Genomic DNA, 16,471 nt, shown 5'->3' on the forward strand with positions numbered 1-16,471 from the left:
TTACTCTCTCTCACACACACATAAATTTAAAAACATTTTTTTTTTAAAATATCTATGGTGGGGGGCTGGAGATATAGCTTAGCAGTTAAGGTACATGCCTGTAAAGCCAAAAGACCCAGGTTCACTTTTCAAGTACCTACATAAGCCAGGAGCACAAGATGGCATATACATCTGGAATTTGTTTGCAGTGGCTAGAGGACCTGGCATGCCTCTCTCTCTCTCTCTCTCTCTCTCTCTCTCTCTCTCTCTCTCTCTCTCTCTCTCCCTCCCTCTCTGGCTCTCCTTCTCTGTCTCTCAAATAAATAAAAATTTAAAAAAGCCTATGGGGGCTGGATTTGGAAAATGCACTTACAGTGAAGCAATGTAGAATGCATATTTCCAGTTTGTGAATGTGGCAGAAATAGTGACATTCTTCCTCTTAAAATAAGCAATTGGGACTAGAAGAATTTGAGTTAAATGGGAACATGATAGATTCTATCTAGACAGCCTCCATCTGTTTTGGATCAATTTAGGATTTTCAACTCTGTAAGGGAGCAAAAATAATGTACATTCAACAGAAATTTTACCTCAAACTTTGAATTTTGATCCTTTCTGTGACCAGCGCTATGCAGTGTGACACTGTCATAATGCTGTGCAGTGGCAGCAAGCCTCAGGTCCTGGTCAGCTCTGTGATGATGTGTTGGCACTCCGCAGGGGACTGAAATCCTAAACTAGTGTGATCAGTGGGTTAGATGTATTTAGCTCACTTTTATTGGCTTGAGATATTTTCAACTGCTCATGGTTTTATCACTATGTAGCCTCATCATAAGTAGATAAGCATCTATATTTGAAAAGAAGTAAGTCAGGTGGAGTGACATACACCTGTAATTCTAACATTCAGGATGCTAAAGCAGAAGGATTCAATGTTTGAGACCAGCTTGGGCTACATAATAAAACCCAATCTCAAATAAAAATAAATAAACAATAGGATGGACTATATGCATGACTTATAAACTGCCTTTCTGACTTCAGTCATGGGTATGTCATCTTGAAATGGGAGAAGAGCAGCTCTGTTGTAGGTGAGCTTTGCCAGAGCAGTGAATTATTAACATTCTGGGCCTTAGGAGACAATTCACAAGGCCTGGATGAGGAATGTAACAGGCTTTGTTAAACAGGATTCAGAAGCAAAAACATCAGACCAGCAAGGAAGCAGCCATTGACATGGACAGGAGCCCCCGAAAGTGGGTAACTCAAATGAGGGCTGAATTCCAGGTGGGAAGTAAAAGTATGTTGGGGCTGACTCTGTTCATAATTGAGAGTGTCCCAGGCTGATTGATTGTCTATTGAAAGTTTAATACTAAGCAGGAGATCTTTTGATTTGGGCTATTGAATTGGGAAAGAACAAGGTGATTTGGCAGGCTGACCACAGAGAAGTATTAGAAACAACCAGCCACAACTGAGCCTTCCCAGCAACAGTCTCTGGCTGATTTCCCAGAGCCCCAGTGGACTCTTAGAGCTGTAGCACATCCCATCCCCAGCCAAGCACCATTTAAAGTTAACCATCGAGTTCCCGGAAGTGGGAGATTTCTCCCTCAATGGGCTTTCATCAAGACAGTAGTGAAGGGTGGATTCCAAAAGCTGGATACATGGGTCAAAGTCACTCAGTTGAAGACTCATATCAAACCTTTGACTATGTAAAACTTTTTCCCAAAGAAATGTCAACAGTCATTTGAAGTTAGTTGTCTGCTACAAAATCCATGTCTGATCTTTTTTCAATAATATGCTAGAACTTCTGAAAAAAAAAAAAAAAACTGATGTGGGCTGAATAGATGGTTTAGGTGCTTGTCTGTAAAGCCTAAGGACCCAGGTTTGACTCCCCAGTACCCATGTAAAGTCAGATGCACAAGGTGGAGCAAGTATGTGGAGTTCATTTGCAGTAGCTAGAGGCCCTGGCACACCTACTATCTCTATATATCTGCTTCTCTCTTTCTCCCTCCCTCCCTTTCTCTCTCTCTCTCATCTCAAATAAATAGATAAATAAAATATTTAAAAAGACTGATGTTTCTACAGTAACATGGAGTATTCATATGTCCTCTTTCCTTCAGAACAGTTTCCAACAACAACGAGACACAGCTGTCATAAACCACTCAGGTTTTCTTTCCTCTTGCTATGTAGACCCAGTGATTGGAAGGAACAGCTTGATGGCAGTATTGATGACAGGGTGGGGAGTTTCTGAGAAAGGTAATCAATGACCAGTGAAGAGCTCTGTGGCATAAGGGGTATTCAGCTGGGTTTGTCACCATAGGTTATTAGCTCTTAATCCTGTCACAACCCTGGATATGTGGCTTCATGCCTGTGGCTTGACTTCTCTCTGCTGTACAGTCTTGTCATTTGTCAGCATAGATAGAGCTCATGCAAAATGTAACACATAGCAATGGATATTGTGGATATCCTGATAGGTAACTAGACAGAAAATTACAGATTATAAAATCCAGATATTATTCAAGATTTAAAAGTTGGTAGCTCAACTTTTGAGATCATTTAAATAGCCCAACTTCTTATTACAAAAGAAATACAGATTTGTAGCAAAATACAGATAAGCAGAAATAAGAAAATACAAACCATTTCCTATCCTGTAATCTAGAGATCAATCACATGTTGTTGTTTATCTTTTGGTTTTTAGAAATAGGAAATTCCAGAACCAGAAATTCAGACTTTATGATTCCTGCCTGTCACTCACACAATACAAATCATGATCATAATTTTCTTTTCACTATATATTCTTCTATAACATATAATTTTACTGGACCCAGTGGTTATACAAAGCCATAATACTGAACTTTGGAACTATTTTTGAAAATTATTTTGAATTTGTTTATAAGTAGCATTTATAGAAAAGGTCTTTTAAAATGAATATTGGCATCTTCCATAGTCTTCAGCACTTTTCAAGCATGGAATTACTTTTTAAAAATGCACACATATTCAAGACACTGACTGGTAGTTCTAAATTAGTCACAGTTTTTGTAGCACTTCAGGTAAGTGTCATGAACTGCCCAACTACAGGGATTTCTATTTATGGAGATAGATTATACACAGCAACACCTACCATTGTACAAACCTGAGTTTCTATTCACATGCACCATGCATGAGAATTTAGCTTTCCTCCTACTCTTCTCAATGGGTCACATTCATATTTTTATTTTATTAATTTTCTACATGAAATAAGGAAATTAATGGAAAACAGTACATACTCATATGATTTGTCCTTTTTTAAGTTCCTTAACATATCTCCAATTTTATGTGAAATGACTAGTCATAACCTTTTTATATTTTATTGACCACTACATATTTTGCTTATTGATTTCTAGGATGACTTTCTATATTATAGGTTGCAAATAATTTTATAGTTAATAACTTATCCTTGTGATATTATTCTTTCATAGCCAAAATGTAAGGGAAAAGGAGAAAGATAAAAGAAAAATATAAAAATGTACAGAAGGAAGAGAAGAAAGAATGAAGACTTAAAATGGAAAAATTTGAAATATGAATATAATGAAGTCATAAACCAAAACTCTCAAAAATTACCCTGATGTTAAGCTTGTGGACTAGACCCCACAGAAAAAAAAATAATTCTAAATAGAATTGTTCTTAGTTCTACTCATCAGACATTTAACCATCAGAGCCATCTGCTTCCTGGCTTACCAGGTGTAGCAAGCAGAAATAGGACCTTCACAGAACCTGAGATGTGTTCTGGCACTTTGCAGAGGGATAATAAAATCACAAATAGAGTTAAGTTTGCAATCATCTGACTTTAAGATAAAGGTGATGTCCTGGGATTTCTGGAAAGACCCAGTACAATCACTGGGTCTTTAAATTTAGAAGGAGACAGTAGACAAGACTCAAAGGGAGAGGTGATTGTCAAATGTTCAGAAAGAAGTAGCACTGCTCTCTTTGAAGATGGCAGAAGAGGGCTGTAGATGAGGAAATATGGGTTGCCTTTAACAGCTAAGAAAATAAGGAAACCAATTGTCCCTGGAGTGTCTAGAAATGATTAGAGGACTGCCTACAGGTTGATTGTACCTAAGGCACTGACTATAAAGTAATATGTTTGCATAGTTTTAAGGCACCAAGTTAGAAATTTGGCACAACAGTGATAAAAGCTTATATACCAGTTATATTTTTTAAAAAAAGTAAAACAAAAATAAAGTGAAAAAAAAATCAAAACCCTGTTTATGTAGTCTAAGATAAAGTTATTTTTTTTTCCTCCAAACGGTATATTTGGTTTATAGAAAACTGACTGAGTGAATGAATTCAGAAGCTTTTTTAATTGTAATCCTTACAGGGCCATGGCACAATGTGCACATTTACTGTGCAGATCACATTGACAGAATTCTATGAGACATGCCCTCTGTAATGTGACATAAATGAGTTTACTGCCTTCTTAGGAAATGGGTGCTAACCATTTCCACTTGATGGGCCTCAAAAGCTGCAAACACATTTTGCCTTCAATGAAAATCCAGTGAAGTGTTGCTGTAACCAAGCAACCTGAATGCAGGAACAAGTGCCAGGCATAGGCAGAAAGCAATCTGTCCCTTCAAATGGGTGGGTGTGCAGTGAGTGTAGCAAATGCTGATAAACAGCAGAACAAATAAGGACCTGGGAACTCGAGCCTTGACTAAATAGAGTTTGATCTCATTAGAAAGTTCTGGCAAAACAGACACTACTAAATACCTCTTGGGGAGGGAGGATGGTAAAGTGTCTTACAGAGACTTCAGACTATAGCAGGATGCTTTTGAAAACCCTTCCAATATTCTCTGTAGCTTAGTCTCTATATTTTTTATTTTTATTTTAAACCTGGAGGCAAAGGTAAAATGAAAGTTCTTTTGAGGAATAATTTATGATCAACATGATTTCTAACAAGGTCCAGAAGTAAGAATAAAGATAAAGATAACAAAAAGGTAATTAAAAAATCCTCCAGCTTATGTTCCTGTATTTGAACACACCTACCTTTTTTCTCAGCTGTGTTGTCTTTGAATGATCATGCATCTCTTTTACTTGTGACTCACTTTATAATCATCACATGATTATTCTTACCTTTCTTCTGTAATTGACCTTGGGGTGGTTATTATGTTTTATTTAATGTATTTATTTATTTAGAGACAGGTTCTTGTCTTGGCTGGCCTGGGTCTCACTATGTAGGCCAAGACGCCCTTAAACTTGTGGCCATCTTCCTGCTTCATTTTTGGAGGGCTGGGGTTCCTGCCATGTATCAGCATGCCCAACTCTGGAATCTTTTGAATGGGCTGTACATGATTGCTGAAATGTAGTGAATATTTGCTGACATGAATTCCTTTGTAGCCTCTAGAGTTCTTACTGTTCTGGGACCAGTGAATGCACTCTGTCTTCTATTTTTCCTACAGTCCATGTGTCAGGCATGACCCTCTCAGATGCAGATATCTACACAAAGGCTATCTCTAGCTTGACTTCTCTCAAGAATCTTTATTTGTGTTTTGAGGCAAGCCCAACAGACTGGCTTTTTTTTTTTTTTAATGCAAAAAAGTAGTGTGCCAGGCCTTCAGCCACTCCAATCTAATTCCAGATGCATGTGCCCCCCCCCCCGTGTGCATGTGCGACATTGCATGCTTGTGTCACTGTGTGTCTGGCATACAGGGGACCTGGAGTTCGTTGGCTTTGCAGGAAAGTCCCTCAACTGCTAGGACAATTCTCCAGCCCATCTCTCAAGAATCTTCAACTCAATACATCTAGAACTAATTCTAAATCTGCTCCTCTACTTCCTCTTCTTGAATTTCCAGACTCACTATCATGAACTATCATGTGCTCAACTGGCCAAGCCAGATGCAGAACCAGAACATTGTAAGCAGCATCTTTAATTGATTGATAAATTAATGACCTCCTAGTATCCATCTTGGCTCACAACCAACTGGGAAGAAATTCTAAATATTTTTTGTTTGCTTTTTTTTATCCATTTAAAGAAAATTATCTTGCTTTCTTAGTTATATACTTGAAAGGGTATTTAACTATCTGTTGTATTAGTGGGCTACCTAGTGTTCAGCTAAATGGCAGAAGTCATTTGTGAGCTACAAAAAAGGATTACAGAAGTGTTTGACTTGAACTGTCCCATGTGTATAGACATATCAAAATTATTACAAGGGTATTGTGGTATTTATTTCAGGTTGGAGAAAGTGGGCTCATTGGTCCCTGAGGATAACTTTCCATTTCATGGCATCCTTCATTTTTCCCATGCAATTTCAGATACCTTTGACATTAGTTTCCATTAAGGCACATGCATCTAAGTCAGTCTAAGAATTCTCAGAGTCTAAGAATGACTCATGATATTGTCCATCCAAGTACATGGCAACTGTGTGATTTCATACATAGAAGAAAACATATAATATCCAGTGGTGAGCTTAACTATTTCTCAGACACAGCATGGGCCCTCAGAGCCACATTAGAATTAGTGAGATATCACAAGGTAAGGTTGGTTGACATATCCCAAAAGATAAGCATCTAGTTTCTGTAAAGATTATTCTCCAACATAGAACACTGCTTTAAAACAGTGGTTCTGGAAATTCAGTACACCAGAGCTTTGTGGCCAGGAATCATCAAAATACTGACTTCTGGGTCTCTCCCAGACAACTTCCAAATCAATTGATCTCCAGTATCCTGGGAGTTTATGTTTGAAAGAGTTTTCAGCTGGAATGATGCTGTTACCTTGAAGACCACAGTTTGAAAACCTCTGATTTAGAATAAAGTTTGATGCAGTTTTCTTGGTTTAATTATTTGTTTCCTCCAACATGATGAACTATGAATATCCAAGGGAAAGGAATAAAACAAATCTAAAAGCACTTAAAAACTAGGTGATATTTTATTTTTTGAAATGTGGACTCAGAAAACTTAGGTGCTCTTCAGAGGCAGAAGTAATGACCAGGACAAAAACCACTAATGTTAACTCTCTCCCCTTAAGAAGGTTAAACATATTATATAGTTCATAAAGTATATTAGTTGCTTCCTTATGAAAGAAGTGGCTACATAAAGACACCAGCTACCCCAAATTGGTCATTCAGAAGAAAGTAGTTAATTTTCACCTACATTTTTACTCAATAAGTTTAGTCATATCTGTGTATTTTGTATGGAATTCAATGGAGTCATCTGACAGAGAGCAATGAACTAAATAAAAATAGCATCCATTATGAAATTAACATCAAAGAGACCCCTGAAGAGGAAACAGAGTTTTAGCCTCCCTCTGATCTATGCTTAGGAAGAAGGGAAGCTTTCTAGAATTGACATTTCTGAATACACAGAACAATACCATCTGATGGATTGCTCTCTGTTTCAAAATGGTATTTGTATCACTCCGGCTAGAAGCCTTTTATTTCATCTTTGCCCTCTAACAAAGAAGTATGGAGCTTGCAGAACTGCTTAAAAGGGCAGCAGCTCTGTGCCCACGCTCCATCAGTCTCCTAACCACTTCCAAATTTTGAATGGCATGACTCCCTATATCCATGGACTATCATCTGTTTTTATATATTGTCTTCCTGGCTTCTGGCATTGTTTGGAAAAGGAAAAAAAAAACCTTCAAGGAGAAATATAGCACATAAAAATGACTCAAGCAAGCATATTCTATGAATAACATTGAACTAAAATGTATTCATTAATATGTAACTGCATATTAGGTGCTTTCCAAAAAATCTTTCTGCTTGATTTTAATACAAACAATATGAAAACATTAAGGCATATATTTCATAATTTCCTAGTAAATTTCTCTCATGAGAAAAATTAACTTTCAAAACATGTAACATTATTCTTTAGCCTAAAGGTGTTTAGTCACTCTAGTTTTTAACAAAATACTTAAAATGCTTCAAACTATCACATTAAATTTTTTTTTAAGTAGGTCACTAGGACTTGCTTGAGAAACAGACACTTATATGTACGTATGGGAAAATGTTACAAAGGATACTTCTGCAATCAGGGAGCCTGACATGTCTCAAGATCTTTAGGCAAGAATGTGGAGCCCCTGGAGACGTGATAGTACCATTGCAAACTGTGGTCACAGGCCTGAGATTCAGAAAAGCCAATGGTATAATTCTTATTCTCGATATTCTTGTCTTGAAACAAAGTCATGAGCAGAGTTTCAGATTGAACCCAAAGGCAGCAAAGAAACAATGTTCAAGCATGACAGAAACCAGGCCAGCATTTGGAGGATGTGAACTTTGAATGTCTCTGGGTGTGTGGGTGGGGGGAATTCCCTGATCACTACTGAAGGTCAATGTTTCTATTTTATGGTACTTTCTTGTGGTTTTGGGATGCTTTCCCACATTTGGACAGGCCATATGCTTTACTTAATTTTCATATTCAAATTGTAATCTCCCAAAACACCCACACAGACATATACAGAATAATGTTAGGGCACCTTGTGACCTAGTCACATTGACTTATAATACTAACCATTATTCCTGGCATGAGGAGGACCGTTAGCCAGAAAGGACTAAAAAACTGAAAGGCAGTTTTTTATATAATACTTCCCTTCAGTTATTTGGTGTTAGTTTTATTTTCTTGAAATTCTTGACTTTTCAGCCATGTGATATTGCAGGTGAACCCCTTTGCTTGAATGTGATAATCCCTTTTGTGAAGCAAAGATTCAAGTGGAACCACTTTGTTAAGGAGGTGATCCCAGGACTTCCCATCAGAGGAGTGGGGGAGTGAGACAGGGGAAGGAAGGAAGCCAATTGGCTAAGTTACAAACCACTTATATCTGGAGTCCAAGTGAAATGGAGAGGAGCTTACAGAGATAGCACGGAATAAGCTCAGAATGTTTGTGAATGAGCTTGAGAAAGAGGGGAGCTGGGATATTTGTATGTACATCCTTTCAACTTCTTGTAGAAGACTGTATCTTGGGAGGTGTTAATCCCCCTAGGATCTCTTGAGTGGCCTCTAGCATGGAGAGGAAGCCTGCTGGTAAAGGCCACAGGAGCTGGAAGCCAGGCTGTTATTCACTGAACTGTCTGAACATGAGTGTTTCTTGGGATATCTGCCTTTCCTGGGCATCTGCTCCTCCTTTTTCAGTTCACCCTTTGGGAGTCAGAGGAAACCTCACAGCATCTGGAAAATATTTTGTAAACTTCCTCTCTGATTTACCTGCAAATTATTTGCCTCCTGTTCAAAGCTCAGCTTGCCTCGAGCACAGAGCTTGTCAATCCTGCTCTGCCTATTGTCTTGCTCCTCCTTATTATCCATTTAGTGATTTCCTTGATGAAAGACAATAGTAACCTCTATCTTCAAGACCTACAATTGTTCTTACACACAGTAAAGCTCAACAAATGGCTGTTAATGTAGCAAAAGTAGAATAATAATATCATAATAGCAATATGCTTTTACTGAATCTATGAGCAAGGAAGTTGATAATTTTATCAGCTCTACTTTTCAGATGAAAAAAACTGAAGAATGCACTGTTTGATGTCATTTGTCCAAGATTGTGTGGCTATTTGTGGTTGGGTCATTGAATAGAAATATCCTTATTGTTTTTACTACTTAAAATGAATGGCATCAGGTACCAAGGAACATAAAGGAATCTAAGACATGGTCTTCATGATCTTGAGATGAGAATATGGAATTCAGATATAATGAATACTGGACTGTGAGGTTTTATGGTAGTAATAACTAATATTTAGCTTTTGTTGGTATTGTAGCTATCCTAATACACTACCTGGCATGATCTCACTCAGTCCTTAGAATGGTTGTTTAGTAAGAATTGTTATCTCTCATAATGGCTGAAGAACCAAAAACTCAGGAAGATTAGCAAACTTCTCTAAGATTAAATGCCTAGTAAGTGGATATTCTTAGGGGCCAGAATGCAAACTTGAGCTATAATTCCTTAAAAGTATATATTTATGTTAAAGACTCTGACCCAGTTCAAATGAAGAAGTTGAAATGGACTCTTGGTAGAGTTTCCTGTATTAACACTGGCCACTTTTGTTGGGGTCAGAAACTTATGTGGTTAAAGGCAGAAGTTCATAGAACAAAGGAAATTCCTCTCCTTTACAACATTTTCTTTTTCCCAGAAGCATTATTTTTGTTAAGCAGAAAATTTAATGGACACATAATATTTTGGTACCATCATTTTCCTCCTCACTGCCATAAATCTGCTGAGGTTATGGGTTATGAGATGTGAGAATAGCATTTAGTAATTTTAAGGGGGAGGCAGTGCCTCTGGATATTCCCTTCCACCCTGTGGCTCTAAGTATCTTTCCATACCCTCTTCCACAAAATTCCCTGAGCTGCAATGAATGTGTTTTAAGTCTACTTTAGTGTTGTGCTCTCAGAAGTTTCTGTATTTCTGCTTTGGAATGTTTTGAGCATCCTCAGTGTCTTTTTCCATCACCATATCACTGGTTGTCAGGCTCACCATGGAAACAGTACTCTTACTCATTTTGCCAATTCCTCTGTAGTTTCATCTAGGCCCTAGTTGATGTGTGAGTGATGGTTTATCTCTTCAGTTCTCACTGCCTTCTGAAAAAGAAAAACAGATTCTATAATGGAGAATGAGATCAGCATAGGATAAATGAGTTAAGCACTGTTAATCCAAAGAGATTTTGGTGGGTGTAGCCTCTCTTTTGTCCAAAGACTAGTGGGAGCTTCTTCTTGGAGTCCATGATTTTTGTTTCCATAGCATTCTAACTCAGTTTCCAGTTCCAACTATGGGTTCCGTTCTACTGAGCAGCTCTCTTAGCTAATAGAGCATTATTAGTTACCCACCTAGGTTGAGTGTCACATTTTAATGGGTCTCTAAGTATAAATGAGGCCTTGCTATGGGAAGTGATGGGCTGCTAATGTTTGGGGTTTGGAGAACACACACTATAGATATTAAGATAATAAGTCTGGCCTTTATCTAGTCCTGCTATCTGCTCAGGAGGCAAGATCTCTTTCTTGCTGTATCAGGAATGAGAAAGTAACTGCAGAGGAGGCCATGACATATTATCTCTATAGCCCTGGCATCTATCCTCTTAAAGGAACAACACCTATAATCTAACAGTTCACAAAGCAATAATAATAAGGTTTACCAAAAAGGAAACAATTACTTCAAACTTGGATACTCTGGGAAACCTTCATATATGTTCTTTTTGATTTTTCTGCCTCTTGTCTGTTTTATAGTGAAACTTAGGCTTTCCCTCATCTGAGACTCTATACTTGGTCTTGAAGGATAATGCTGAAAAGATAAAATAACAATAGTAAGACAGGTTAAGGAAGAAAAGGCAAATGCTATGGTTTATCCTCTAAGGTCTCTGCTCTAGAAGCTTGGTCCCCAGTTAATAATATTCAGAGAGTCAGTAGGACTTTGGAGACAGCACAGTCATGGAATGATCAGAAGGAAGAGATTAATTCAGGGCTGAGTTAGATCTCAGAAGACCAGGTTTGATACAAGTGATCTCATCCTCTTGCTTCTGCTTCATCATGTGAGCTCTTCCACATGAACCACTCTGTATATGCGTCTTCCATGATGCTGTCGGCACATGCTGACATGGTCAGAAGGCTCTCATGGAGGTTCTGAACAGATGGGGCCTCCAGAGCTTATACTTTTAGCCTTCAAACTGTGAGGTAAATAAACTCCTTTTGCTTGTAAAGGACATAGCTTCCGACATTTTATTATAGCAACATAAAATGGGCTCGATGGTACTTTAGGAAACGGAAGAGTTTACTTTGGCCATCTGTCTAGGTGATATGCTCATGTTGAGTGTAACAGAGGTAACGAAACTGAGCAATGTATTTGTAACCATATATTAATAGCTTTATATATTGGAAAGAGTCTATCCTTTCTCCATTACACAGAGGGTAGTCATTGTAAGGCTCTGCACCAAGCCAAAGCTGTATTAAGACTGATTTGACAACTGTGTGTAAAAGGAAAGTGAGTCTGAAGAGGGGGAATAAAGGTAAGAGCTAGGGGACCTCTAAGGCACCCAGGCAAAGAGTACAAGGAGACAAGGAGCCAGCTGAAGCTAAAATAATACAGGAGAAACATGCAGTCCCAGCAAGACTGGATGCTGACTTGTGTTTTAGTCAGTCTTCTCTGGGTTGTAACAAAGTATCACAGATGGGGAAACTTATAAACAACAGACATTTATTGCTCACAGTGAAATCTCATCAGATCCATGGTAAAAATTTCAGCAGCTTTAGTGACTGCTGGTAGCCCAGTTTCCAGCTCTCTTCTTCTCATGGCTTCACAGGACACAATTTAAATAGACTTCATTTTTAAGGCCACTAATTCCATTCACCTGAGCCCCAACTTTGTGATCTAGTTATTTTCCAAAGACTCCACTTCCCAATATCATCTTTTTAGTGGCTAGGATTCAACACTAATTGGTGAGGGGAGGGGTATCCAGATCACAGTGCTGTATGTGGGGAGCACTTAAGGAGAGAAGTGATATGCTCTAAAGTTCCAAGAAACAAGCCTAATCACGTATAGCAGTACACACCTGTGATTCTGGCACTTGGGAGAATAGGGCAGAAAGAATGGGTGTTCAAGGCAAACCTAGGCTATATAGACTCAAAACACACACACACAGTGAAAAAACAGAGAAGGGGAGGGAGGGAGGGAAGGAGAGAGGCTGGCAAGGAGGCAGAGAGGGAGGGAAGGAGTCAAGGAGAAAGGAAGGAAGGGAAGAATGGAAGTGAACATGTCATTTGCAGTACAGAGGAATCTTCTATCTTGTACATTATTCTGGGAAATGAAGGGAAGTAAATAGGAGTGGTACACCTAGTAGGGCTACTGAAAGCACATGGTTAAAGCTTAGCTTCATAGGCAGAATAAAGCATTTCATGGTCAGTGGAGGGATTTGACATGTGTTTGTATCAGATTCAACAAAATAATGTTGTGGGCAGTGCTCTTACATCGGAGAAGAGCATGCCTGCTTTTTAACAAGTGTAAAACATGTGATATTTAAATTGGATTAAATGAACTAAAATTGAAATGACTGATGTGACCATTCATAATTTATGTAAGTAAAACAAATGGTTGCATATATGACTTCTTGTAAATATGCAATCATTTCCTTAAAAGGGGCTATAAACCCACAGTGTTAAGTTCTGCTATAATGAGTGTACATTCTCCTAACTTAGCATGATAACACAAGACAAGGGAAAAGATTAATTTAATATTCTCTCTTCTGGTTAGCCTTATTTTTTCTTGGCTTTTATTATTTTATTGGTTAAATTGAAAAATTCTTATGTATCCAGCATCTATACAAATCTATCTTTTTTTTCTATTTCCAGTAGATGAAAATAATGAAGAAGATGTTGACATGAAAGAAGATGCAGGTATTAAACTTACATTTTATTACTCAGGGTAAAACAGAGTTAATTTTTTATTTACATATATTCTGTATTTTAAAGAGACAAAACACAGTTCATAAAATAGGAATATAACTTCAACAAGAAAGTAGATTTACTAACTCTTATGGCAAATACAGTTACTATGTTTAAGGATTAAATCAGACTTTGAGCTTTCTGATAAATAAGATAAAAATATAACATTATATTTTAAGAGTTGCATAAAAAATCACTCCCTATAATTGGTGTTCAGAACAACTATTTGTTATGCTCATACATTCTTTGCATGAAGAATTTAGTCTTCATGGAAAAAGTAATTTAATCACCAATCCATGAGGTTTGGGGCCTCAAACAGCTGTACCATCTAACAATTCATTAACTCACTTGTTTGATTAGAGGCTGATACTTTAGTCGGAGCAAGTTTCTGGAATACTTATGCAGAGCCTCTTCATGTAGTCTGGGCTTGCTCTCAGCATGGGGGCCAGCTGACGTCTTTGTGAAGAGTGAGACAGTGAGAAGTTCTACCCTGTTTTGAAGACCCTGGCTTTGCAATTCCATAATATCATTTCCACTGTCGTATTGTTTGGAACAATCACAAGTCCAGTCAGGGCCACAGGAAACCTGTCAATGGAAATTATTCTATAGAACTTTTAAGACCACTGGGCATGGTGACACATGCCTTTAATCCCAGTACTCAGGAGACAGAGGCAGGTGGATTATCATGAGTTCAAGTCCGCCCTGAGACTATAGGTCAGCCTGGACTAGAGTGAGACCCTATCTCAAAAAAACAACTAAGACCTAAAATGTTTCCTCAGAAAAGATGCTTTTCACATAGTACAGGTGATTCTTATGCCAACTTCTCAAGAAAGACCAGAGTCAGAAAGGGAAGCATAGTAATTAAAAGTTTGGGATCAGAACTGACAAATCATTCAGAAAGCAATTAAAAACAGATGCTGCTAAAGATACAGACCAAAGATAACCCTTGTACACTGTTGGCAGAAAGTACAGCAGTCCAAGCACTATGGAAGTCATTGTGGAGGTTTTGTGGAGGTTTATCAAAAGACTTATAGATCATTCGTATGGCACAGTGACACCACTCCTAGGTATTGACCCAGAGAACTCCAACTCAACATGCCACATCTATACTTGCACATCAATGTTTATTGTAGCACTATTCAGAATACTTAAATTATAGAACCAGTCTAGGTTTCTCACAACAGTGCACTAGATAAGGAAAATATAGTATATATTCAATGGAATTTTTTTATCCATCAGAAAAAATGGAGTTAATTTATAGGAAGCCAGATGCAACTGTAGATAGTCATAGTAAGTGAATAAGACAAATGAGTTTCCTCTAATTTGTGTTTCCAAGGTCTCATATAGATATATAAACTTATGTACATATATATGGCATTAAAGTAGAAGCAAGACTGTCTAGAGGGAAGGGGCTAATAGGAGGAGGGAAGAGTGTACAAAGAGAAAGAGAGAGGTGAGCTTGAGGGGGAATATGCCCAATACACAAAATATACATGCAAGAAACAAATGGTGGCTAGAGAGAAGGCTCAGCAGTTAAGGCCAAATAAACCAGATTTGATTCTCCAGTATTCACATAAAGCCAGATGCACAAAGTGGCACATGCATCTAGAATTCATTTATAGTGGCTGGAGGTCCTGGTGTACACATTCTCTCTCTTTCTCTCTTTCCTTGAAAATAAATAAATAAAATATTATTTTCAAAAGCTTAAAAATAAATAAATAAAATCTGGGTTCTGGCATAAACTAACCAATCACTATGCCCAAAAATATTAATGTACCAATCAAGAGATCTGAATCAATACTAGTTATATCACTTACTGAATATGAGTGAATATCTTTCTGTAAATATCGTTGTACACTTCTGAGGTGATAATTCTCATCATGTTTTACTTGAAGGATAAAATGAGACAGTGTGTTGTGTTTCCCACAGTACTTGGTCTACTATAAAGCTTTTTGTTTGCTCTTTCATTCATGGAAATTAATTATATGGTTAGTAGCCCTAACGTTCTCCATTTTAACCACTTCACTGCATTCACCATGAAATGGGGCCAGGTTTCAAACTTAGCTGTCTCTGAGATTCTCACTTTGTACTTCTTCTTGTCTGATATGAGAACCCCTCAAAATTACTGATCACCTCAGACTCATCTGACTTATGTTCAGGGAGCTTTAGGTTCTGATGCAGTGAGGGTCACTGGGCAAGAGATTGTTAAATGGCCTTTTTGTTACTTAAGTAGCTTTCTTTCCCTCCTTTGGTGCCCCCCCCCCCGTCTTCATGGGGAAATATCATCTACTCCTTTTCTTCATAAAAGCTCACTATAGAAATGATAAAAGCATCTATCTATACTTCTCCAGTCAAGGAATGTGTAATTTGTAAGGTTCTTTTGACCTCCACAAAGGTAATAGATTCAGATGATATGAGAAGTGGATGGAGGGCCCAAAAGTCAGAGACAGTGAAAAGATGACCACAGCAACAGCTACCAGTGTCCTGCCAATGACCCCTCAGCATGCACTCTTATTTTCTAATAGGAACTTGCTAAAGATAGCTCTCATAATTCTCAGAATAGGACTTCTCTTTGTCCATGAAAGTGGACTCAGCACATCACAGAGTATTTTCCCTGGAATAGCCCTCCAATCAATGTTGGACAAAAGGTGGTGGATACATAGTCCTGTAGGGAGTTGAGAGTAGAATACACTGGTAAAGCACTTGCTTAGCATGCCCAAGGACCTGGGTTCAAGCCTTAGCAGTACACATATGCACACACACAAAACTTATAAAATGTAATTGAGACAAGTTATAGGTTATGTTCCAGAGTTGTTTAGTGTAAATATGTGAGTCTCATGTATGATTTAATATTTTTTAGTACTCATGTTAAAAAGACATGTGCAATTAACTTCATTCACATATATATATATATATATATATATATATATATATATATATATATGAGAGATAATTGGCACAGCCAGGGCCTCAGCCACTGAAATTTGACTCCAGATGTTTGTGCCACCTAGTGGACATGTGTGATCTTGTGCTTGCCTCTCACTTTGTGCATCTGGCTTACGTGGGGTCTGGAGAGAGACAGAACATGGCTTCTTAGACTTCACAAACACCTTAA

The 16,471-nt window shown here is 37.9% G+C and overlaps 1 protein-coding gene across 5 annotated transcripts in view; it reads left to right on the top strand.

The window, feature by feature from the left end:
* Positions 1-16,471, top strand: part of Macrod2 (mono-ADP ribosylhydrolase 2) — a 2,207,522-nt gene that overhangs the window by 1,980,762 nt on the left and 210,289 nt on the right. For 3 of the 5 annotated variants that reach the window (XM_045156294.1, XM_045156296.1, XM_045156297.1), the window contains exon 10: positions 13,264-13,308. In XM_045156294.1, coding sequence (XP_045012229.1) covers positions 13,264-13,308 — 45 coding nt within the window. The remainder of the gene's footprint in view (positions 1-13,263; positions 13,309-16,471) is intronic. The other 2 variants (XM_045156295.1, XM_045156298.1) reach the window with 1 other exon arrangement.

Source organism: Jaculus jaculus, chromosome 8 (genome assembly GCF_020740685.1).
Source record: "Jaculus jaculus isolate mJacJac1 chromosome 8, mJacJac1.mat.Y.cur, whole genome shotgun sequence".
Taxonomy (NCBI): domain Eukaryota; kingdom Metazoa; phylum Chordata; class Mammalia; order Rodentia; family Dipodidae; genus Jaculus; species Jaculus jaculus.